Genomic DNA, 24,176 nt, shown 5'->3' on the forward strand with positions numbered 1-24,176 from the left:
CACACACACACACACACACACACCGTCACACTCAGTTCACCACACACTTTCTATGAACCTGTCATTGATGTGATCCAACACCCAGGGAGGTGAGTTTTGGGCCAGGGACATCTCTGGTGTCTTTATCTGATTTCTGGAAGAACAGGTGCCATTCGGGAAGGCCTGCCAGTGACAAGCCTCGGGTGTGAGGACACTCTTAAGAACTGAGCATGCCCATTGTTGCCCTGTCACTGCCTGTGCTGGCTGTCGGGCTGTCCTCCCTTTCGGAGACTAGCTCACGTCCCCTGGACTCTCAGGGCCTCCCGAAGCAAGGTGCTGCCCCCTCCTAACTGCGGAAGACGATGATGCTTTATTTCCAAGCACATATCTGAGTTGTATGTGTGGAGGCATGAAAACTGAGTCTTTTCTGCAGCTGGGATTGATTGCATTCTTATTCTTCTGAAAGCCTAATGCATGCATTTATGTGCTCTGAGGTCTGTTCTGTTGAAGTGTGTGCAAAGAAAATGCTTACTTTTGGAAGTAGCTGTGGAGGGCAGGGGTATCTTCCTCAGGTTTTAGGTGTGTGTGATTCTCCATTGTATGTACCCTGAAGAGGACTCTCAGCCCCTTGCTCCCCTCTACTGGCAATGAACTTTCTCAAGGTCAGCCTGCTGTGATACTCATTTGATAGAAGCAGACCTAACCCCTGAGTGGTTCCCCAACCACGTGGTCACTGTCCCTTGTGTTCATGTTGTGACCATGTTTGTCAGTCTCTGAGCCTCTTTCCATGTCTGGGTGCAGCTCAGGGTCAGGTTCCTTTAGTCGGGAGGATTTGACCTGCACATCGGGGCTGTGTGTGATGATGAAGATGTATCTCCCTCCTCGCCTGGGGCTGTGTTCCAACCATCCTTCCCACCATCACAGCAGATAGGGCAGGGCCCGCCTGCAGCCTACTCATGCTGTGTCCCCTGGGGTGTCACTTTGTGTGTGTCACAACCCAACCAACCTGTCACAAAACACTGAGCGTTTCTCCGATACTCACAGTTGGTTCTGGAGCTAAACTGATCTGTTTCTTACAGCTACTCCATCCGTTCCAGCTCCAAAGACAACAGACCCTCCTTCTGCCCTCCCATCTGTGGCCTCCTTGCCCAGCACCACCTCCTGCGCTCCGCTTCTGCCCCCTGCATCCCAGCACACTGCCACTCTGCCCTCCCTGTCCCAGCCCGGGGACCTGTCCAGCAGTCCCCTCTCTCAGCTCAGCAGGTACGGGGACAACAGGGACCCAGAGTCCGAGGCACCAAGGCCAAATCCTGGAGCTTCTGGATGGCTGTGTCCATGGACAGAGCCCACGTGCCCCTGCCTGTCATCCTGGCCATTTGCAGTGATGCTGTGTGGCAGGGCTGGGGGTCTCAGGCGCCGGGTGTGAAAGCCTTGCCGCCTGTAATGCCTCTGCTATCACACAGCCCTGGGTCTTTGGGGATGGGGTGGGGCCAAAGGGTCGCTTCTGCTCCTCTTTAGCTCTCAGGAGGGGGCCCCGTGCCTCGCCCCTGCCCCACATTGTGGGTCCCATCACTATGATGTGGGGTGAAAGTGCTGGGGGATTTCTGAGCAGGTCTCTTGTGTGGCACTTGCTGTGGGTTCAGAGATGAGTGATCAGCACAGGCATGGGAGGACTGGACTGGTGGGTCTTCACCTACCTTCTGAGCAGAATTCTCCTCTTGCCTCATGCAGCCTGGAGCAGAAGCTAGGCTTCTTGAATTCTGCATTTGATGGGCATTCAAGCTCTGGCGTGCGAGGCCGACGTAGGAACTTTCTTCCCACACACACAGATTTAAGGGGGTCTCCAAGGCTGACTGTTCTTAGTACAATCCTGTTCTTACCATTTACAGTCTCAGAGCAGATGGTTAGAGCTGCCTGAAGTGGGCTCTAGGTTCCCAGGGAAGGATGTCCTGGATCCTCATGGCGAGTGAGCAAGCCTTTAGGTCATTTCTAACCACAGAACACACCTGTCCGAGGTGATGCGGAATGAAGGGTGTCCAGCCAGGCCTTCCCGTGGGGAGGCGAGGCGAGCTCGTGGGTAGCCTGCCTGGCCGAGTGGCCCCTGGTGTGGAGGGCCGTGGTGGACACGTGGTGCCGCCTTGTCTTCCAGCTCCCTCTCCAGCCACCAGAGCAGCCTGGCCTCCACGCACATGCCGCCCTCCGCCAGCACATCCCACACAGTAAGTGTTCCTGCTCCCCACCCACTCCCTCCTTAGCCGGCTTGGGGCCTAGGCGTGGGCAGGGTTGGGGGAGGCTGTAGTTGTGAATCTGAATATCCGGATACTCTAATCACTTGGCTGTGCTGTCTCATCTTGGTTCGTGGTTTGAACGGATAATTTCCTAGGCCCCACGGAGGACATGTGGTTCATGCCTCTGTGGTGAAATCGGCTCTCCAGACCTGATGCGATGGGCAGGGCTGTCAGGTGGTGGATTTGTTCCCCAGAATTCACTGTTCATTCTAGACCTTTCTGCCTGGCAGGGTTGGTTTTATTTTCTGGGGCTTCTTATGTTGGGGTCTTTGCAAGCTTTTTAGAGGACAGTCTATTGCTGCTAACTTCTGCTTGGCACCTGTTGCGTGTGTTCTCAGTCATGTCCGACTCTCCGTGACCCTGCAGACTGGGCTGTGCTGAAAGTCCAGTTTTATCAAGAGCAGTGCTTCTGGAGAATACTCTGGTACTTTGTGAAGTCCATTGTAGGGAGAGTGTGTGAAGGGAAAGGAAGAGTCTGTGTGTCTTTGAGACAGACCGATGGTCCAGCCAGTGTTACCGCATCCAGTGTGTGTGGTCATGGGACCTTCACTCCCGCCAGCCCAGGCCGTCTTCTCCAGCTCATGGGCGAGGGCTTTGGGAAGGTCCTGTTGTAGAAGCATGTGTGGAGTGTGGAGGGGCAAGAACAGAAGTGCAGGCAGGGTCCGGCTGGGAGGTCCTGATGTGCTGAAGGGTGACCCTGGATTGTGGCTACTGAAGTCTTGCCATCTAAGCTTGGAGCTGGGAGCATGGTCTCGGCTCAGTCTAGACTGTGGGATGAGGCAATGTAGGGGGTGGAGACAGTTCCAAAAGCTGGGAGAGACTGGAACATGGAAGGAAAGGTGCCAGGAAAGAACCAAGTGCCCCCTCCCAGGAGACAGCAGGCTTCTGCAGGGTGGGAGTAGGTGGTCTTCAAGCAGGGAGGAAAGTTTTGGGCCCAGGTGAATGGGGGAGTTGGGAAATTGGCAAATTAGTTTCTTCTGAAGAAGAAGTCAAATCTTTTGCTATAGAATGAAGTGGTGGAAAAGGTTCAGTCCTGTCTTTCATCAGTATCTGGCCAACATTGTGGCATTCCTATTCTAGCTTAAGTGAAATTGGTTTATACATAATTCTTTGCTTGAAACACCACAGATCACTGTCTTTCTAGCAGAGGTTGGTGTGACTGTCTCTGTCCTCGGAGTAAGCTGCCTGCCCACCACCTATGCCCTGTGTTTGGCCAGTGGGTGCCCTGAGATGTCCCCTTTGTGAGCCCTGGAGCGCTGACCTCCCGCCCCGGGCTCCCATCTCATGGTCCGCTGCACGGTCTTAGCAGGAACCGTGTCACAGTCCCAGTGGCCACAACCAGAACTCACTGTGCAGTTGCTAAGGTGGCCACTGAGTCACAGGACTCAGTAACAAAAGACAGAAAAGACACACACTGAAAAGTTTCTGTCTTTTCCACTTGGTTTTGCCCCTTTTCCTATTATTTTCTTGATCTTCTAGAGTTTGTTTCTTAACCTATCAAATGCATACACAATCATTTTCCTTTCTGCTCTTTGCCTTGTCCTGTAATGTAAATGGGAACGTCCTATACAGTTTCCTGTATCTTTCCCCCTCACTCAACAGTGTATCTTTAGGTTTCTGTGCTGGATCAGAGTTCTTTGTTCTTTTTTCACAGCTCTGCTGCATTGCATTATTTTAGTAGTCCTCCTCTGATGGAACTTGAGGGCCATTTTCAGTTTTGATATCCCAGAAATACTGCGGGTTTGGTTCTAGACCACTGCTATAAAGTAAATAATGTGGGAGAGCTGGTCACAGAAATCTTTTGATTTTTTTAGTGCATAAAAGTTTTGTTCACACTCTAGTCTATTACGTGTGCAATAACGATATGTCTAAAAAATACAATATATTTATCTTTTTTCTTTTTGCCTCTAAAAAATACAACATATTTATCTTTTTTTCTTTTTGCCTTGCTGCAATAACATTATGTCTAAAAAATATAACATATTTTTCTTTTTCCCTTGCTGATCCTGTGGCATGCAGGATCTTAATTCCCCAACCAGGGATCCAACCCATGACCCCTGCAGTGGAAGCATGGGGGTTTTCACCAGCAGACTGCCAAGGAAGTCCCCAAATATATATATATTAGTTAATAAATACATTAGCTAAAAATGCTGGCCATCACCTGAGCCTTCGAGCATTTGTAACATCAGAGGTCACTGATCATCATAACAAATATGAAAAGTTTTGAAATATTGTGAGAATTACCAAAATGTGACACAGAGATGAAAAGTAAGCCAGTGCTGTTGGAAAATTGGCACCAGTAGACTTGCTTGAGCCGCCCCCCCCCCCCCCCAGTTGCCTTGGACCTTCACTTTGTAGGAAACGCAGTACCTGCCAAGCACAAGAACATGAGATGTACCTGTGCAGACAGTGGTGTACAGCCTTTTCTGCACATGCTGTGTCTGCAGGATAGACTCCGAGGTGGCATTGCTGGGCATTTATCATGTTACTCTGCATAGTGATTTCAGCCCACTTACCTCTCACTGGCAAACAGTGAAGTGTCCTCTTTCCCCACTGCCTCCCAAAATGATGTTACCAAATATTTGTATTTTTCTAATATGTTAATAGAAAAATGACCTGTCAGTATAGTGTCTAACTGAAAGAGCTTGAACCATCTATTTTATACATTGGTAAACCATTAAATTTCCTTTTGGCTGAGATGTTTACATTTTTATGTCCAGTCTTGGTATTTATTTCTATAGTTGGGAGACTAGTAAGTAGCCCTTTGTGATGGGAAGTGCAAATGTTTTTCCTAGGTTTGTTGTTTTAGAAACAGTTTTGATTTTTAAATAGTCAGGTATATCATAATCTGTCAGAGCCAGATCTCTCCCACTTTGTAAAGGATCTCGTCTTTTCTCCTGCCCCTCGTGGTCTGGGGAAGGTGTGGTCAGCTGTGCTCTCCTGGGCCCATCTGGAGAGCTGAGTGATGGCCCCATCACATGGACTAAGCGGGCCAGCAGCCTGTCTTCTTCACAGATTCCAGAGGTGGAAGGGCAGATTCAGGGACCTTTTCAGGGCCCACTCAAGACAGGAGAGGCTCTCTGGATGACTCCTGAGTGCCTATGGATTCCCCCTACTCCCCACACTGCCAGTTTTTTTTTAAATCCTGTGGTTGAAAGGTTGGATGGCCAGTGACATCACAGTGCGGTGGTCAGAGCTGTTTCTGACTCTGGCTGGTGTCCTTGGATAGAAGCTGGGCTCTGTGCAGGGGATCGTGAGGTGTGGGTAGTGGGCAGCCTCAGCCCCACTCTGGGCCCTTCTCTCGCTGGTCTGTCTCTCCATCTCGGTAGAAGGGGCAGGAGTCCTGGGGAGCCCCGGGAGACCCAGAATTTTCGGAGTCTGCACTTGCTGAACCGGATCTGGTTGCTAGTGCCTAGGCGGGCAGGGCAGCCTGTGGGGCTGGGGCCTGCACAGTCATCTGGGCCTTGGAAGACAGTGCACGCTGTCCTTTCTCCTGGTCTTTCCCGTTCTTCAGCTTCACGTCAGTTTCCCGGCTTCTTTGTGGTGCACACGTTCAGTCTTACAGAGCCTTTTCTTCTGTCTTCGGCCCTCACTTTGCCTAACCAGGTATATCTCGTCTAGCTTCCTCTCAACCCTCAAAACCCTCCCTGCCACCTTGGTACTTGGCGCTCAGGCTCTTCAAAGCTTTCGCTTGGTGGCTCTTCTCGGGAAGGCCTAGGGCAGGGCCATGCCCTTCCTGGTGTAGACCCTGAGGACCTACAGAATATCCTCACATGCTGGAGCAAAGGCCACCTGCGGCTTCAAGTCAGAGTGCCCAGGAGGCCTTGCCTTGAGCTGGGCTGCCGTGGCCCCGGGCTCCTTTCTCCTGATATTTTATGAGGTGGGTTTTCACCTCCTAGTGAGATTCTCTGTGTTCATCTATAAACTAAGGTTTACTTGAGGTTTCTGTGCCTGTTTCAGTTACCAGAGCATGAGCAACTTGAGCGATTTTTAGGACGATTTTTGGTCATAAATCTCAGTTGTGGTGGTCTTGATACTCAGCTGACCAATTGTGTCCCCGTGGCTTCAGTGAGGGGCCAGGGCGAGCACATGGGTCAGCCTGAGGCCATGGGCCCTCAGCCCAGGCCAGTCCTCGTGCATTCTCTGCTCTGCCCCTAGATCCATGTGCCCTGGCTTTTCTGTTTTGCCAGCATGCCAGCATGGACAGCGCCCCTTCCCTACAGCCCTCGGCCACCTTCTCAACGGCAGCAACTTCCGCCTCGAGCGCCGTGTCCTCAGGGCTCAGCTTGCCGAGTGGCATGAACACGGTCAACAGCCTGTGCCTGGGCAGTGCCCCCGGGAGTGCCCCCAGCAGCAGCGCCAGGGCTGCGCCTTTGGTGACCTCAGGTGTGTCCCCGTGCCCTGGCCAGCCCCCCTCCCCCTGTCAAGAGTGTAGCGTGGCTTCCTGGGAGGAGGCCCCGGTGGGCAGCCATGGGGGTTCACAGGCATTGAAAGCGCACAGCTGTGTCCGGCTCAGCCCCTGTGGGGTTCTTTTCTGTCCCTCTGACCTCCTGAGGCCTGGTTCTTCCAGAGCTGGGATTGGGGTGGGGGCCAGATCCTGGCTGATGGTGAAATCAGTTTTGCGGGGGAGGATGCTCCCTGGACAGGATTTCCAGCAGCCTTTCTGCTTGGAGCGGTCCATTCTTTCCTGTCCTCACTCATCCCTGCAGCCGAGATGAGGGGGCAGCTCTCATGGGCTGCTCCTGGTCACTTTGTGTGACTGCCCATCAGCCAGACCTGGGCAGGCTGCATGGGCCCAGCCGACTGTGGTTTGCCAGCAGCTCACCCCCTGTGGCCCAGCCTGTCCCTGTCCTGGGGCTACCCAGTCTGCTGCATTCTGCTATGCCCCAGAAGCTGAGGAATTGTACTCGTGTGGGGGCCGCGTTACTCCATTTGATTTTTGCCCTGCAGGCAAAGCGCCCCCTAACCTGCCTCAGGGGGTGCCTCCCCTGCTGCACAACCAGTACCTCGTGGGCCCCGGAGGACTGCTTCCTGCCTACCCGGTGAGCGCTCCCGGCTTCCCTCAGCCCAGCTGGCCTCGGGGGGTCTTGAGTTGCCTCCGTTCCCCCTGAGGGCAGCTCTGCCCTCAGACCCTGGGCCTTTCTCTAGCTGGACTCAGTCAAGGTGGGGCGTCTGCCCACAGCAGCTCGTGCCCGTCTCCTTCCTGCACGTGTCCTCCACCTCCAGCCTTGTTTTTGGCCCCATATGGGCTGGGCTCCCCAGGGGTGGCGTGTGGCCTCTTACAGCTTTTGTGTCCCCACACAGATTTACGGCTATGACGAGCTCCAGATGCTGCAGTCACGGCTGCCAATGGTGAGTGGGGTTTGGGGGAGGCTGGGGGGCTTCAGGCTCTGAGTCTCGTATACCCCACCTGCTGTCTGGCCCTCGGGACACATCCTGCCTGAGGACTCCCTCAGCACCGCAGCCGGGAAAGCTGCTGTGATGGTGATGCCTGGTGCAGCTATAGCCTGGGCACCTTGAAGTTCTTGGGGACCTGGGCCCCAGTAGGCAGTGCCTCTGGCAAATGTGGGTCCTTCTCTCCCCTTAAGCCTCCCCCCATTAAAAACAAAACAACCGACCAGGATATGGGGTTACTTGCCTGCCCCTAGGCTTTTTATAAAGTCCTGTCCTTCAGAGTACCATCTAGTGTCTAGCTTCTGCAGTGGCCATCGGTGATGGCAGTGTCGTTCTTTGGAGTAAGTGGCTGGAGCAGACAAAGGGCCCTTCCAGGTTTAGCCTGCCATCTGTTTGTAAGATTGCTGGCCCTGGGATCTCTCTCATTGCTGCAGCCTCACTCTGAGGTCAGTGTTGCCTGTCTGTTTTCGCCCTTGCTCCCAGGATGAGGCACTGGGCCTTCTCTGGGATGTGGCCGCATGAACAGGACGCAGTGCAGGAGCGGGACATGAGGCATGCGCCCTGCCTGGACAGCCTGCAGGCTCCTGTCCTGCCTCTCCCTCCTTGGTCTGCAGGTGCGCAGACTCCTGATCGTTTTCAGCAGTCTGGGGCATCTGTCACATTGTCAGGGAGTAATGCTATCTGGACACTGATGTCAGCTCTGTTGGGCACAGGCTTTCCTTTTCCCCAAGTGAAGGTGAGGTGTCCTTTGTCAGACTGAAGACTAGAGTGGAGCGCCCCCTGCCCCCCAACCCCAACACTCTGTGCAGGGTGAGGTGGCCTTCACAAGTAGTGTTGCCTGCTCTGGGCTGACCGCAGAGAGCTCAGGGAGCTGTGGGCACCGGGCCCAGTGGCTGAAGCTTGTTTCTCTTGGGAGACTCGTTCATCTGCTGGAGTATTTCCCGAGGCTTGGAGCTGGGCTGCTCTTCCCCAGTGTGCAAACCAGCAGCCGCTGCAAACCCGTGCTACTGCCTGAGGGCCTGTGGGGCTTTCTGCCCACATCCCCGGAGGGCCCAGAAAGGTATTGAGGACGTCCTGGCAGATTTCTATGGTGTAAAACAGAACTCGGGGTTTCTGGGGATGCCTTAAGCCCTAGGGCTTCACAGGGAAACCAGGAAACGCGGCCCAGGTCCTCCTGACACTCAGGAAACCTCGCAGCCCCAGGGCCTCAGGGATGGAACGTGGGAGCTGGTTCTGAAAGAGGAGTTGGTGCTGGGTCGGGCCCCTCAGAGTGGCTTGGTGGGATTCCAGGCCCGGGAGTCGTCCTGCTTGATACTCCGTTCATCTTTTTGTGCCTTAGAAGAAATCACTTGTGAGCCTGTCTTTCGAGGTAGAGATTTCTCTTTCCCCTTGATCATTTCCTAGGCTCTGGTCTGGTGTGTCTGTGCTCGTTTCCACCTTCGGGTTTTCTTCTGTGAAGGAGCACTGCCTCCTGGGTTTCCTGCAGGCCTGTCCCCACTTGAACCCTACCAGCTGTGCTTTCCTAGCACCCCCTCCTCTCAGGCATTTTATGTCACAGGTGGATGCTGCTGAGGGTCATGGGCCAAATGAATTCAGTGCCTTCTCCAGTGAGAGGGACTCTAAGGGACAGCTAGGAAAGTTACCTGGACAAGTAGAAACCTGAGGGGGAGGAGGAAGCTCAAGGGTTGAACAGGTCAGGGCAGCAATTACAGGCAGGCACACATCAGTCCTGAGCTAGGAGAGACCAGCCCTCTACCCTGACAGCCCTGACCCTGCACAAGAGCTGGGAGAAGTGTGTGCGCGGAGGTGAGACACAGTGGAGCCCTGTGGAGGAGGGGAGGCCTGCCCTGACCCTTAACACCCAGGGCTTTGCCAGTCCTCGACATTCTGCACCTGGGGCCTCTGGGCTGAGGGAAAGCCCTCCTGCTTTCCTTGTGGGCAGCAGTGTCCCGGAAAAGCACCCACACCCTCCTCTGGATCCACTTTGGCTTCATTGCCAGGAAGTCTCCCAGGAAATCCACGGCATCTTCAGCCCAGGATCATGTTGTGTGATCGGGATCCAGCGGCTCTGCCGGGGAAGGCTGAGGGACTGGTCAGTGTGTCTGTGTGCTGTGTGGCTGCCACAACTCTGAAGGGCACCGTTTGTTTTTACTTTCCGAGTGCTGCCCTCTGGTGGTCCAGTCAGGAACGTGGCCTTCCCTGGAGCACCCAGCTGCCTGCTGGGCCCTCAGTCCTAGGAATGGGTGAGGCCATTCCGCTGACCGAGTCTCTGGTCTCTCCTAGGATTACTATGGGATCCCTTTCGCTACACCCCCAGCCCTCGCCAGTCGAGATGGGAGCATCACTAATAACCCGTATTCAGGTTAGTCTTCTTCAGGGGGTTAGGAGTAGGGGCTGCTCAAAGGACTGGCCTGTGGCCCATCCCAGGAGCCTGGAAACAAACGGAAGGGCTGCAGAGACCTGCTAGCTTCCTGTTGTTGAGCCAGCAGCCAGCCCTGTTCCTATTTGCAGGGGCCTGTCTGACTTTTTCCTCCTGCTGGGATGAGGGGTGGGGACTGCATCAGTGCCCCTGTTCCCCTAGGTGATGTCACCAAGTTTGGCCGAGGTGACTCTGCGTCCCCTGCACCCCCCACCACCCTGGCTCAGCCACAGCAGAGCCAGTCCCAGGCCCACCACACAGCTCAACAGCCCTTTCTGAGTCCCGCCCTGCCGCCTGGCTACAGCTACACTGGCCTCCCCTACTACACAGGCGTGCCCAGTGCCTTCCAGTATGGGCCCACCATGTTTGTGAGTATCGGTGGGGGTATTCCTCCAGCTCCAGGGAGCAGAAGCAGCGGGGGGGACAGGTCCCCACTCGGGCTCACCTGGCCTTGAAGAATGGGTCAAGGCTGGGATTCCTGTTTCATCTGCTTGGAGACCTAGCGGGTGTGGCACTAGTAAAGACACATTCCTGGTGGTTGTGCCACCTGCTGCCCGAGGCTGAGCTGGGCGACCTGCTCCCCTCACTCTGTTCTCCACTAATGCCTCTGCTGCTTGTCCCTCACCCAGGTCCCTCCAGCCTCAGCCAAGCAGCATGGTGTGAGCCTCAGCACCCCCAGCACCCCTTTCCAGCAGGCCAGCGGTTACGGCCAGCACAGCTACGGCACAGGTGAGGGGCGCTCCCAGCCCAGAGAGGCACAGGCAGGACTGGCTCACCGAGCTCACACACCCCTCTTGTCCCCGCTACGCTAGGTTATGACGACCTGACCCCAGGCACTGCAGCCGGAGACTACAGCAAGGGTGGCTATGGTGGATCATCACAGACACAGAACAAGGCTGCAGGCTCTGGGCCTGGCAAAGGTAGCATCACTCCCTTCCATCCGGGACTGAGGCCCAAAGCAGTTGTCTCCCACCCTGACTCCTTCTCAGGCGAGGCCACCCCAGAGGGCCTCTGGAGGTGGGGGAGACCGGAGCTGGGCCCTGCTGCCATGGGAACCACCCACCGCTTTTCCTTCCAGGAGTGTCGGCGACTTCGAGCACCTCTGGCCTTCCTGATATGACCGGGTCTGTCTACAAGACTCAGGTGAGCAGGGCCTGGCGCTGGGGGGCCAGGCTGGGGCAGGTGCCGCCTGGCCGGCCCTCACTGTTGTCTCTCTGCCCTGCAGACGTTTGACAAGCAGGGATTTCATGCAGGGACTCCACCCCCATTCAGCCTGCCCTCGGCCTTGGGCTCCACCGGGCCCCTGGCCCCTGGAGCGGCGCCCGGGTACGCGCCCCCGCCGTTCCTGCACATCCTGCCCGCCCACCAGCAGCCTCCCTCGCAGCTGCTGCACCACCACCTCCCGCAGGATGCTCAGGTGAGCTGTCGGAGGCAGCGGCTACCTGGCCCTGTGCACCCAGGCGGGGGTGATGGTGGTCCGCTGCAGCCTTGACCACCTTCTCTCCTCCTCCTCAGAGCGGCTCCGGTCAGCGCAACCAGCCCAGCTCACTGCAGCCCAAGTCGCAAGCCTCCAAACCTGCCTACGGCAACTCTCCATACTGGACAAACTGAACCCTGAAGCGGGGCGGGCTTCCCCTGGGCAGGAGAAAACACATGGAGCCCATTTCTCTGGGAGCCCAGCGCCCTTTCCTAGAATTCCTGAGACATGTAACTGTGTCAGCCGAGCCTCTTTGGGGGAGCCTGCCTCCCAGACTCGCTATTGTATGTAATGTATTTATGTATGTATTTGTAAATGTGATACAAGTCTTAGGGGAGTGGGGAGCAGCTGCTACTCTCCCCACTGAAGCCCCTTGTTGCTGTAGCAAAAGCAGCGCCCTCTCCCCTCTGCCTCAGGCCTTCTCCATAGCCCCCTGCACGGGCAGTGTCTGGAGGGGCTGGCTTAGGGCACAGTTCGGGTACTAGGGTCAGGTACCAATGAAGAATCACGATTTATCTTGCTCCCTTGTAAACCATTATTTGAGTTTTTGTCCCTGTGTAATTACTTTCTCCCTCACTTTTTGAGAAACTGGTCCTTTTGTCATTTGTCATGTTCCCCTCGCTCCAAATCTTGATCTGGGAATAGCAGAGATATATCCCCCACCCAACATGAAAGTGGCACCTATTTGTCTCCATAGAGAGCAGGGGCATCTGGTCTTGTCCCCAGACTTGCCTTCCTCTGGCTGACCATTCTTAATTCTGAATTTGCGCTCAGATATTCAGCCAGTCAGCTCCCCCCTTTAAAAAAAAATCAGATATGCTTTCATTTCGGTGAGAGCACATCTTCAGCAAAGGCTCCTCTGTTCCAGTTGTCCTGAACCAGGAGGGTGACTATTTTGGAGGTTTTCTCTTTTGCCCAAACTCCACCTAATAAAGTTCAGAGAGCATGCTTGGTCTCTTGTATGGTGTGACTGAAGGAAGGGGTCAGGGCAGAGGCGTCTTTATTACAGTGCCAGGTAACCTGGACTTCACAGGGTTGAAGCAGAACTCATGTCTTCTGGTAATAGGTCATCAGGGCTTCAGTGGGTATTTGGGTATTCTTTACTTTGCTGGGCCCGTCTCTTGCCCCAGTCAGCATTCAGGGAGATGGCAAAGGTAAAAGATACCGCTGACAAGGTAGCTAATCCCGCTGACATAGCACAGACATTGCCCCCTTACCTTTGCTTTTCTTGCAACTCTGTAACAGACCTAGGGGACAAGCAGGGTAATTTCTTTTCCATCCCAAGGTAAGAGCTGAGAACACAGTTCTAGGCCTGTGAGAGAGTTTAAGTTTGAATAGTTAAACTCTGTCCTTTGCTTTTCATCAGCCAAATGCCATCTTGACTGATAACTGTAACAAGTGAGTCAAGGTGCTGTGAAGTAGGTAAGTGGGTCCTGAGCTAAATTGCTCTAGAAGGTCCCAAGGAACTATTCACCTGAGGCCAGGATTCTGACTTCCCTTAAGCTCCTCCTCCTTGATTTCAGGCCACCAGTGCAGAAGGAACTGGGGCCATAAAACATCCACATCTCTTGCCAGGAGGCAAATCTCCATGCTTATCGAGGCACAGATGTGATTCAACCTGGCAGCTAGTTCAGGGCCCTGAGGTGCTGCCCAGAGCATTACATCATAGCATCTTGTTTCAGGTCAGCATGCTGGACGGAACCAGCCCGGGGCACAGTCAGTCCTCATTTTCGCTGCTTTTGACCTCTAAAATTAAGAGGTCAGATATGTTGAGCACTGCTGGCTGGCTTAAAAAAAGGTTAAGTGTCCACAGTTTGAAACTTACCACTCTCATGGCACCTACTGCCTCCTAATCACTGATTTTAACAGCAGGAAGTTAAGATGACCAGTGACAAGAAAAACAAAAAACTTGCCTGAGGAGGGCAGTGGAGCACCTGTCCATCAGTCCACCGACCTACTTGTACCAGCAGATTGTGCCCTATTTCAGAATTAAGGTTAACAAATGGCTTTGTCTTTCTTTAGTAACCTTTCTTAAACTAGTAAGGATTTGTTTAAAAAATTTTCAGCTGAGTCCTGTGTATAAACTGGGAACATAGGAAGTATTAAGACCACCTTTTAACACACAAGAAAAGGGTCATTCCATGGGGAAGTAGCAATACAGGTATATTTTATTTCACATTTTATTAGTAGACAGATGGGCAGAAAAAGACAAAAATAAATCACTAAAGGGGAAGTTGAACACAAAATGCATCAGATAATCTTTTCTCATAAGTTAAACTGAAGAAAAACATCTACAATTTCAGCTAAGAAAACTATTAAAGTCAGGTGTGTCCTGCTGGTTTCAGAAGAGTTGAAAATTGCATCTGAATCTTTGTAAATGTAAACCTTTTTTTAAAATCAGGATGGGGGTGGGGTGGGGTGGAGGGTTAATTTTCAGTGGAGAACTACACATTTTCCCCTTCAATCACTTACTATGTATTTTCCAAACATAAGGAAACCAGCAAATAAAGAAGCAAGTAATTACCGGGAAAGAAGGGACTACAAAAAAGTTTGGCTAACAGAAAAGAACTCTGGAATGATGTGAAATGAAAGTGGGGAAGACTGAGAAGCAACGACAAAATCATGATGATACACTTTGTCCACCCAGCCTCAAACACAGACCTGAAGAGCATCCAGAGGCCTCCGCTACAATCTGAAGGAACCTCAAACTGCAGGGTGGTTTCTGAATTCATGTTACACCAAAGAGCACAACTGTACTCCCAAGGTTGTGGCCTGAGCCTAAGATCTCCACTCCCAAAAGCAATCACATGCTCAAAGTCTCCTGTGTTGTGTTACAGAGCTCTGGAACCAGCACCTGGGTTTACAAGTCAGAGCTATCCGAACGTCCACCTTCTAGCAATTCTAGCAAACCTAACCCTCAAAAGTAAAACCCCAAAGGGCTGAGAGGTACAACCTCCACCTGGCTCTCTGGCTCCCTGAGTCAGTGTGCAACAGAGGCCACAGGGCCTAATGGACAGCACCTCCCACAATGCCAAAGTGTCTGGCCTGCCCTGGGAGAGAAATGCTTCAGCAGGAAGGGGAAGGCTTAGTTTTAGGGTTCCAAGAGTAAGACCAAGCTACTGGCTGTAAACGTGGCGGTGTGTGTGTGTCTAGTAGTGGAGGGTGGGAGTACATGTGGGGCGTAAAAAGCTACTTTCAACATCACTGTTTCATCACAGGAGAGCTGCTTTGTTTTCTGAATCTGACCATAGTTGTTGATTCAGAGGTGCAGGTAGCCCCATGGAGTTTGGACAGATTCTGGGACCAGGCTCAACATTGTCCCATATGAACCTTAGCACGTTTAACATTCCCGATTTAATACTAGACCAAACCTAAGATTCCAAAGAGGGCTGCTGGGAATTAGTCAGCAAATGTTTGGAGAGTTTGAAGAGCGAATGAAAACCCTGAGATCAGAAAGGAAGGAGGAACTAAGGACCTAAGCATCACTTACTCTGTCCTAGGATCCATCCTACCCGTCCCTCATCAACCCTTTCGTTCTTTCTGAGCTGTAGGATCTGAAGAAAAGGTGTTGATGCTAGCGCACAGGGATCTGAAGTAAGTTTATAGCGGTATTTTTCCCACTGATAAGAACACTGCCCTCTTATGCACTGGCCCGCCCCCACAAGAAACAAAAATCATCGCCATGTACAGAAGTCCCTGGTTGGTGAAGGCTGATGGAACTTGATATTGATTGAAGTAACACACGATCGGCACAAGGGAAATCAAAGCTGCAGCAACTGTGCGGCAGGAAGATCGAGCGTTGCCTGGACACTGCCTGCAGCCAACTCCCCTGGCCCTGCCAGAAGAGACAAAGCAGCTCAGGGGAAAGCTCCATGCACAGCTGCTGCTTGCACTCTGCAGCCCGAGTATATCAAAAGGAGACAAAAGTTGGGGTCACATCCAGTGAGGAAAACAGGAACCAGTCACTCAGGTCTCACATATATCCACAGTTACCACTATCAGTATAAGCAGCTCAATGAAAACCAAAATCTTAAACACATGCACCTAGTATTAATACTGAGTAATTAAAACCTCGCTACTTAAAAAAAATGCTCGTGAGAGTGTATCTTTCAGGGAAAGGCCATGTTACATATATGAAACAGATGTTTTCTCTCCCAACAGTGGTCACCAGCAGTTTGACTTTCCCCCAGCAGCATCAACCAAAACTGGCATAGTGATTTTAAATCTTTGTTCCCATCACTAAGTCTCCACACACACTCACGCTAATCCCCCCACTCTCTCCCCACTCCCTGGGGGGCAAAAATAACTCTGCCTTCAAAATAAATAGCAATCAGTTCTATGTAAAGTATGAATATTTATTTCAGGCTTTAGATCCCAATTTCAAAAAACAAAATCTGATTCCTCTCTTCTGTGTGAGGATGATTTCCTGGAGGCTGAACAGTTCTGTGCCCTTAGGAACATGTCTCAGGTTCAGAACAAAGTCCCTGCCGCCCACTGTACCCCAGCCTTAAGAAACAAAACTCACCATCATGGGGCTGAACAAATGCACACACACGTAAATGAGCAGCTAAACCTTGGCAAATCTGCTTTTAAAAAGTTTGTTTTCTGGGGGTTTTGTGGTTGTTTTCTTTTGCTACCCAGCATATGCAGCACTTGTGAACTCCCAATGGGTTCCCAGCTTTAAACACATTAAACGTCTTGGTGAAAGACTAATTCTTCAAGAATCTAAAAACAGACCAAACGTGTTTTGCTGTGAACGCTTCGTAGAGACGAAGTGAGGCAAGAGTTTGGATTTAAAGAAAGGAAAAAAAAAAAAAAAATCAATACAGTGATGGAAGGGTAAAGAATGCAAGAATTCAGACATTCTGTGGAGGATTACTTTCTCTCCATTAAGAGGTCCATAAAAAGGAGCAAACTGAGATCCATAAGGGGAGTCAGCAGGAGCCGTGTTTGTTTTCCCCACCCCCGTGATAGCTTTTTGCCGAGGGGCCACTGCTAGGTCCCCACTTGCTCCCCTCCCTTTGGCCTGAGACGGCAGGGCAGTACAGGGGCCTTGAAGGAGCACGTCACGACTCCTCATTTCCAGAATCATCATCATCGTAACAGTCGGCATCTTCCTCCTCCTCATCTTCATCATCAATGTCATCGTCGTACAAGTCGTCATAAAGCAAATCTGAGCTGTTGTCATTGGAAGGCACTTTAGTTTTGATGCAGTATTCCGCCAGGGTCGTGGGGACCTTCACTCCATCCTTTTCTGCTTCGGCTTTAGTGGCTGACACCTGTTTCCTGAAGAGAGGATAGTTTATGTAAGTCTCTGGAACATGGATTTATAATTGGCCAAAATAATCCAAAAATCTTTGTGTCTTGGGTTTTTGAACTTTAGAACCTATCTACTTAAAAGATCTTCGACAAATACCCTCTACTACACCAAAAGTTCTAGCCCATCAGGTACCCGTCTGAAGGACACTTAATAATGACCCTTCTGAAGGGTGTTTGAAGCCATGGATCTCAAATACTGGTTAACTGGAGATAACCTCACATTTTTTTTTTTTTTTTCCAGTTGGTCTCACACTAAACTAGAATCCAGGCCCCAACAACTCAATAATCCTCCTACTCAGAGTAAAATCCAAATATCTCATGTTAAATTCAAAGTCTTGCATGATCCACCTCCCTACCACTTCACTGCTTTCTCCAATTCCAAAACATTCAGACCACTCTGGGGTATTTTTTAGTACCTTCAAACACACCTAGTTTTTCTGTGTGGATCAGTCCTGCCCTACACATATGAACTTATGAACACATGTCACCTGAGAGGAGGCTTGTTCTGACAGAAAAGAAGCCATCTTGTCATTCCTTCATATTATCCTACTTCCTCACTTGTTCACTTTTCTGTTATTCTCACCCTTGAATGTGAGCAAAGACCTTGTCTATCTTAGTTAATTATGTTCCCCTGCTGCTTAGAGTGCAGTCTGTCATACACAGCTGCGCGACAAATACTGATTGTATGAATGCATGAAGGTTGTTTCCTTCAGCAAGAATGAAAATTTGATCCCTCAAGGGGTTAGAGAAACTGAACTTAAAACATCAAACCACTATTCTCCCTGTCTTCCTTTTAATTAGACTCCTCTCAGCTGATCTTGCTGCCTTGCATGCTAGTGTTGAGGCTTTCAGGCTTGAATCTCTCTTCTCACAATCTTTTCCTGGGACCACATTATCCATTCCCATGGTTCTAACCCTTCATACTGACAGCACTCAAATCATCAGGGTCCAGCCTAGACTTCTCTTCTGAGCGCTATACCCTTCTCCGTCCTGATGGAATCCTAACGCAGCAAGTCTTCATCTGTCTGGTCTGTTGCCATCCACCTCTGTGGTCAGTTTCTCCCATCTTTCTTCTCTCAGCTCCTTACTTCAAAGTCCTAAATATTTTCAAATGTTTTCTTATTCTTGTTTGTCACTTCGTCAGTTTCTTCTTCATCTCAGCCTCCTCAGATCTCAGCTGGTCTCCTGGTCAATCACTTTGCTTTGGAACTCAAATAGGACTATCCTTTCACACAAAGTCTTTAAGTGACACTCTATCTCCTCCTTCTGACTTCACTGTCTTTTAAGACCTGATGCCTTTCTTAATTTCCCACCAATTCTCAAGTTAGAATTTACGATTCTCTTGACATGTCATGCTGTCATACACCTGTGTTTTAGTAAACATGTTTCTCCCTCTCTCTGAAAAATTCTTGGTTAAGATGTATTCTCTCTCCTAGGAACATATATATTCCTTCCACTGTATCTTGTTTATGGTTCTGTAGGAGAAGGCAATGGCAACCCACTCTAGTACTTTTCCTGGAAAATCCCATGGACAGAGGAGCCTGGTAGGCTGCAGTCCATGGGTCGCAAAGAGTCGGACACGACTGAGTGACTTCACTTTCACTTTTCACTTTCATGCACTGGAGAAGGAAATGGCAACCCACTCCAGTATTCTTGCCTGGAGAATCCCAGGGACACGGGAGCCTGGTGGGCTGCCGTCTCTGGGGTTGCACAGAGTCGGGCACTACTGAAGCAACTTAGCAGCAGTAGCAGTTGCAGTTATCCTATTACACAGTCATTTGTTTGTTTACAAACAGAAATATGAATTCCATTAAGGAAAAAGACTGTGCCTGAACATCATGAACATCAGACTTCCATCTGACAATTTTATGAAGAATTCCCATTTTCAAATCCTCAGTCCACTTCCACACTCAACTACTTACTACTTAAACACTAGTTATCTTCAATCTTTGGTAAAAACCAGTCACCGAAGTGGCTGGTAAAAACAAAATACAGATGCCCAGATTCTATCCTTGTAATTTCATTAAATGACTGTGAATTAGAGAGAGGGTCTGCAGGTGATTTACAGATAACTTATTCAGCTGTCAGATGACATGCATTTAAAAAAAAAAATCACATGATATTGTGCCAACTAGATTTACAGAGAGGGACTTTTAAAATAAATTCTAGTGCTTACTAAAATTCCTATATACAGAATGGGCTGGGATTGTCCCTGGGGCTCCACCAATCCTTAAGTACTGTTAGGAAAACCTTTTATTCTATGCAGGATATAACTAGAAATGAATGGCTGAGCCTAATACCATCTACCTTTTTTTTCCTTCTACAGACGGGAAAATTAAAGACCCTCAAAAGTTAACTGACAGGGGCTTCCCTGGTGGTCTAGCAGCTAAGACTTCACACTTTCAGTGCAGGGGATGTGGGTTTGATCCCTGGTTTGGGAACTAAGATCCCACAGGCTGCAACTAAAGATCCCACATGCCATAACTAAGACCCGGGGTAGTTAAATAAATAAATAAATAAAGTTAACTTATAAAAGGTCATATGAGGCATGGCATGATTCTTACTCCGTTCTGTTAAATCATGTACTACAGTTGCTGATAACGATTGTAGGGTAAGGGAGTTAGAGAAGGCGAGGATGATTCTTAGAAGAAGTTGCTATGGTTAAAAACATTAATAATTTATAGGATTTCATTAATAAAAATTTGAAAACAAAAATATCTGGAATAGACATCTGGAATACCTTGGGTGTTTGCTACACTTACAGGACATGTTGAAAGCCTAGAACAGTGTCCCTAAACTGATCAGAAAGAAGAGTTTGCAAACTTGACTAGCCAGAACATGGACGTTCTCACATGTACACCCATGGCGGATTCAAGTCAATGTATGGCAAAACCAATACAATACTGTAAAGTTAGAAGAAAAAAAAAAAAAAAGAACATGGAAGTTCTGGAAATCAGATCTGCTGCTCTCTCAAAAGCCAGTATCATTAGGCTCAGGCACAAATCTCTTCCCAAACGATAAATCTAATTGGCAAACACAGAGTCGACATTTAAGTTCAATTTAAGCCCTTGGTTCTAGGATATACTTTGATTTTGTATGAAGACTTGAAGTAAACAGAAGACAAAACAAAATACTTTACCTAATGATTTCAGCATATTCTTTGTCTTTTCCTTTACTGTCCCTCCATTTCCTGAACATAACCGAAGCATCCACATTGGCTGGGGAGAAGGTGTTGGGCTCATTAAGCAATGAGATTACACTTAACAGGATAGTCCTAGAAACAAGAAAAAAGGGTCAGCTATGAATATTTACATTCACAGTATTCACAAGTTTTTGTTTTAAATTTAAGACTATAATATTTGAGGCTTTAGGGGAGTATCAAATTTTGTTTCCAGTACTGGTTAGACAAGGAATAAGTTGCTATCTGGGAGACAACGCAGAGGGAATCTGAGTTTAGCATGAAGGTTGGTTTGCAGGCCAAAATATGAATTCTGTAGAAGGTACTGTCTTAATTGGCAACATGTTTCAATCTATAAAAATCAGACGTCTGGAAGCTTTTCAAATAACATTTTAAAAATGAAAAGTTTTCTTTTTTAAGGTTTAAAATTTTTTTACTGCAGCGTCTTATTTTTTAAATGCCATACAGTTTTTATATGGGTGTGTATATATATATACTTTTTAATTTTTACAATGATGTGCTGGTTTCTGCCATACAACAACACAAATCTGCCATAATTATGCCTACATTCCCTCCCTCCCTCCTCCCTCTCCTCCCCCCATCTCCCCTTCTAGGTCATCACACAGAGGCCCCACTGGGCTTCTTGTGTACACAGCAACTTCTCACCAGCTATCCATCTTACGCCTGGTAGTGTGTATATGTTGATGCTAATTTCTCCGTTAGTCTCACTCTTTCCCTCCCCTACTGTGTCTACAAGTCCATTCTCTGATTCTCCATTCCTTCCCTGCAAATAGGTTCATCATTGTTTTTCTAGATTCCATATGTGTTAATGCTGTATTTGTTTTCTTTCTTTCTGACTTACTGCACTCTGTATAACAGACTCTAGGTTATACCTCACTAGAACTGACTCAAATTCATTCTGTTATGGCTGAATACTATTCCTTTGTATATCTGTACCACAGGTTCATTATCCATTCATCTGTCGATGGACATCTGTTGCTTCTGTGTCCTGGCTACTGTAAACAGAGCTGCTATGAACATTCGGGTACATGTGTCTTTTTCAGTTACGGTTTTCTTGGGGTAGGGGGTAGGTATATACCCAACGGAGGGTTGCTAGGTCATATAGTAGATCTATTCCTAGTTTTTTAAGGAACCTCCAAACTGTTCTCCACAATGGCTGTATCATTTTACATTCCCACCAACAGTATAGGAGATTCCCTTTTCTCTACATTCTCTCCAGCATTTATTGTTTGTAAATGTTTGGATGATGGCCATTCTGACTGGTATGAGGTAAGACCTCATTGTAGTTTTGATTTGCATTTCTCTAATAATTAGTGATGCTGAACATCTTTTCATGTGTTTATTGGCCATCTACATATCTTCTTTGGATAAATGTTTAGGTCTGGCCATTTTTTGATTGGGCTGTTCATTTTCCTAATGTTGAGCTGTATGAGCTGCTTATATATTCTGGAGATTAATCCTTTGTTAGTTATTTCATTTGCAATATTTTCTCCCATTCTGAAAGTTGCCTTTTAATCTTGTTTACTGTTTCCTTTGCTGTGCAAAAGCTTTTAAGTTTAATCAGGCCCCATTTGTTTATTTTTGTTTATATTTCCATTACTCTAGTTAAGAGCAAAAGGAAAAAGCAGAAGCAAAAAATACTTAGCTTGAAGGTAATCTTTTCATGGCAAAGGGTAAAAATGATGCTAGACTCCATATATCTAATTTGTATCATGGCTGCTTAGAAGATCTGAAAACCAGTATTACATACAAATGTATTTCCTTCCTGTACTTCTAAGGAAAGCAAGTAAGAGTTAAGCAGGAGAATGGAGAAAAAGCAACAGTCTTAACATGGAAGAACTAATTTCTTAATAATAGAAATCTTATTCAAAAATACTTACTAAGCACTTACTATTGTACCAGAGGCAGTAAGTGAGATGCTGAATGTACAACTGTGAGAGAGTTAGATGCCATCCCTGATCTCTTAGGGCTCAGAAATTCTGTGAAAAATTTTCATCCACAGATAATACTAGATACCTTAATTACAGGGAATGAAGTTTCTGTTAGATAAAATAAACTCAGTAAGATCCAGGAATGTCTGAAATAGTTCTCATGCTTTTTTCTCCCCTAAAAGCTATGTGCATGAAGTTAAGAAACATGGGACGAAAAATTAAATTTCTCTACCTTTTCTCATTGGTGCGAGGTTACAGATTGTGTTGTTGCAAAATAACCTTTTGCTCCTGACTCCAAGCAAAAAATAAAGGGAGGGAACTGGGCAATTAGATGTTTGATTTGATGAAACCTTCTCCTTAAAAGGGTAGAGTTTCTGTTATGTGATTATACAAGATTACCACAAAGGCACTTTCAAAGAAAACTTTCCCATCTAGTTAAAATCCATTTATCACATATATGCACCCCCCCCCTTTCTATTAGGTTAACTCCTTGTTGTAACTCCCAAACCCATCCTTCTGGATTTCTTCAGTAGTTACAGTAAGAAGATTCAAAGAAACTCATCACTGCCAAAAATGGGAAATGGACTGACAATATCCTAGAAGCAAAAGAAAAATATGGGTAGAAAATTCTGTAAGGATTGTTTCAGAAGAAAACATACAAAATCTGTTTGAAAAATAAGCAGAATAAGGACAAACTCTGGTACAGATTAATGGTCCTGATCAGTACTATAGCTTCACAACTTTCTGTGATGGAAACATATAATCTGTGTTATCCAATATAACAGTGGCTACTGGACAACACAGGTCCAGATAAATTATATTAACAGAATTAGGAGACTTCCCAGGAGTGTTCATCAAGTTGATTTTTTATATGTTGCAATGTAAATACCATATTGAAACACCAAATTGGAAAGTACAATTTTAAAAAATGGTAAATCATCCATCTCTAAGAAAAGAAAATCACTTCCAGTACCATAGACTCCCTAAATTGAAATCATGATGCTTTCAGAAGCATCAGACACTAACTACAGTAGACTGTGATAATATTTGTTAATAACAGTTATTAATCCAGCATGTTTTCACTTCCTCCCTTTGTCTGGAGAGCAGAAATCATTTTTTTGGGGGGGTACATGGAATCCATGCCATTGGTTCAGATGGGGTTAACCTTCTTCATCTAGTACACCTGCAAACAACAATGCCACACCTTCATAAAAACAACCCACCCACAGCAGTAGACACACAACCAAGTGCTAGCAAAGGACTCAACACTAATGAAGAATTCTGAAGCAATTCCATTTGCAATATCCTATTCAAAGTTTCCCAACCAGTATGTTGTGTCTGGGTTACAGAAAAGTTGTTTGTGATTCCCCTTAGGCAGATGGGTGGGGAGGACCTGGGACAACCTGAGCCTCTGGAATGGTAACTTCTGGCCAAAGGAGCATTTTCAGTTTAATACACTGTAATCTACAAATAGTATAATTTCATTTTTCCTATGTACTGTGACTCAAAAAGGTTGGCGAGTATATTATACACACAGTTTAAGCTGTCCAGCACTTGTGCCACTTGCTCCCTTCCCTTTCAGTGGGTCGTAGAGAAGACCAGACAGGAGAACACTCTAGCCTACTCCTGAGAGACCCTTGTACGTGACAGTGTGTCCTCTGGAGTGGATCCATAAATCTGGTCCCATGGCAAAGAAAACACTTTTCTATCCTTCAGAGGAAAGCAAATCCTTAACAAAGACCACTTTCCTATTCAAGAGCCTGCAGTAGATATGGCAGGTAGAAGAAAGCACTTGTGAATCCTACTGCAAAGTCTAAGAGAACCCCCACCCACCCACAGAAAGCTCTCATTTGGTTCTTGAGAGAATATGAATTAAGGCACATTTTGTTTCTTCCACTGAGAAGAGGAGGCATGGTGCTGTGGGCCCCTAATCACAAACACGTGGCAGCATCAGGGGTCCCAACCCTCCCAACTTCATTTTTTGTTGACTAATGCCTACTTCTCCAAAACTTCCCAATTCTGTAAGGAACTCCCGTCCTCTAAACTTAATCCTGGACATCTGAGGACAGGGCTGTGGATCTCTTCTTCCAGAAAGTATGCCGGCTTCCTCTAAGAGGAGGAGACTACTGAGCTCTTAGTGGAAACTAGTTGGCTGATGCTCTGGATCCCT

The 24,176-nt window shown here is 48.3% G+C and overlaps 2 protein-coding genes and 1 non-coding gene across 7 annotated transcripts in view; 2 read left to right on the forward strand and 1 right to left on the reverse strand.

Annotated features, from left to right (window-relative positions):
* The window catches only part of LOC120860328 (ubiquitin-associated protein 2), a 113,923-nt gene extending 101,418 nt beyond the window's left edge, over positions 1-12,505 (forward strand). For 4 of the 5 annotated variants that reach the window (XM_040236126.1, XM_040236125.1, XM_040236127.1 and 1 more), the window contains 12 exons: positions 1,059-1,242; positions 2,129-2,198; positions 6,458-6,653; positions 7,218-7,309; positions 7,572-7,619; positions 9,945-10,023; positions 10,243-10,448; positions 10,710-10,809; positions 10,893-11,000; positions 11,159-11,223; positions 11,306-11,497; positions 11,596-12,505. In XM_040236126.1, the coding sequence (XP_040092060.1) occupies positions 1,059-1,242; positions 2,129-2,198; positions 6,458-6,653; positions 7,218-7,309; positions 7,572-7,619; positions 9,945-10,023; positions 10,243-10,448; positions 10,710-10,809; positions 10,893-11,000; positions 11,159-11,223; positions 11,306-11,497; positions 11,596-11,691 (1,436 nt within the window). In that variant the 3' untranslated portion in view covers positions 11,692-12,505. The remainder of the gene's footprint in view (positions 1-1,058; positions 1,243-2,128; positions 2,199-6,457; positions 6,654-7,217; positions 7,310-7,571; positions 7,620-9,944; positions 10,024-10,242; positions 10,449-10,709; positions 10,810-10,892; positions 11,001-11,158; positions 11,224-11,305; positions 11,498-11,595) is intronic. The other variant, XR_005720298.1, reaches the window with a different exon arrangement.
* Positions 330-412, forward strand: LOC120860366. The gene has a single exon (XR_005720312.1). It is a non-coding gene; the product is annotated as a small nucleolar RNA SNORD121A (small nucleolar RNA).
* Positions 12,506-13,699: 1,194 nt separating the features above from the next.
* LOC120860330 (ubiquitin-conjugating enzyme E2 R2) overlaps positions 13,700-24,176 on the reverse strand; it is a 101,573-nt gene continuing 91,096 nt past the window's right edge. The window contains exons 4-5 of the mRNA XM_040236129.1: positions 20,016-20,150; positions 13,700-16,843 (exon numbers count right to left, since the gene is read on the reverse strand). Coding sequence (XP_040092063.1) covers positions 16,624-16,843; positions 20,016-20,150 — 355 coding nt within the window. The 3' untranslated portion in view covers positions 13,700-16,623. The remainder of the gene's footprint in view (positions 16,844-20,015; positions 20,151-24,176) is intronic.

Source organism: Oryx dammah, unplaced genomic scaffold (genome assembly GCF_014754425.2).
Source record: "Oryx dammah isolate SB20612 unplaced genomic scaffold, SCBI_Odam_1.1 HiC_scaffold_11056, whole genome shotgun sequence".
NCBI lineage: Eukaryota > Metazoa > Chordata > Mammalia > Artiodactyla > Bovidae > Oryx > Oryx dammah.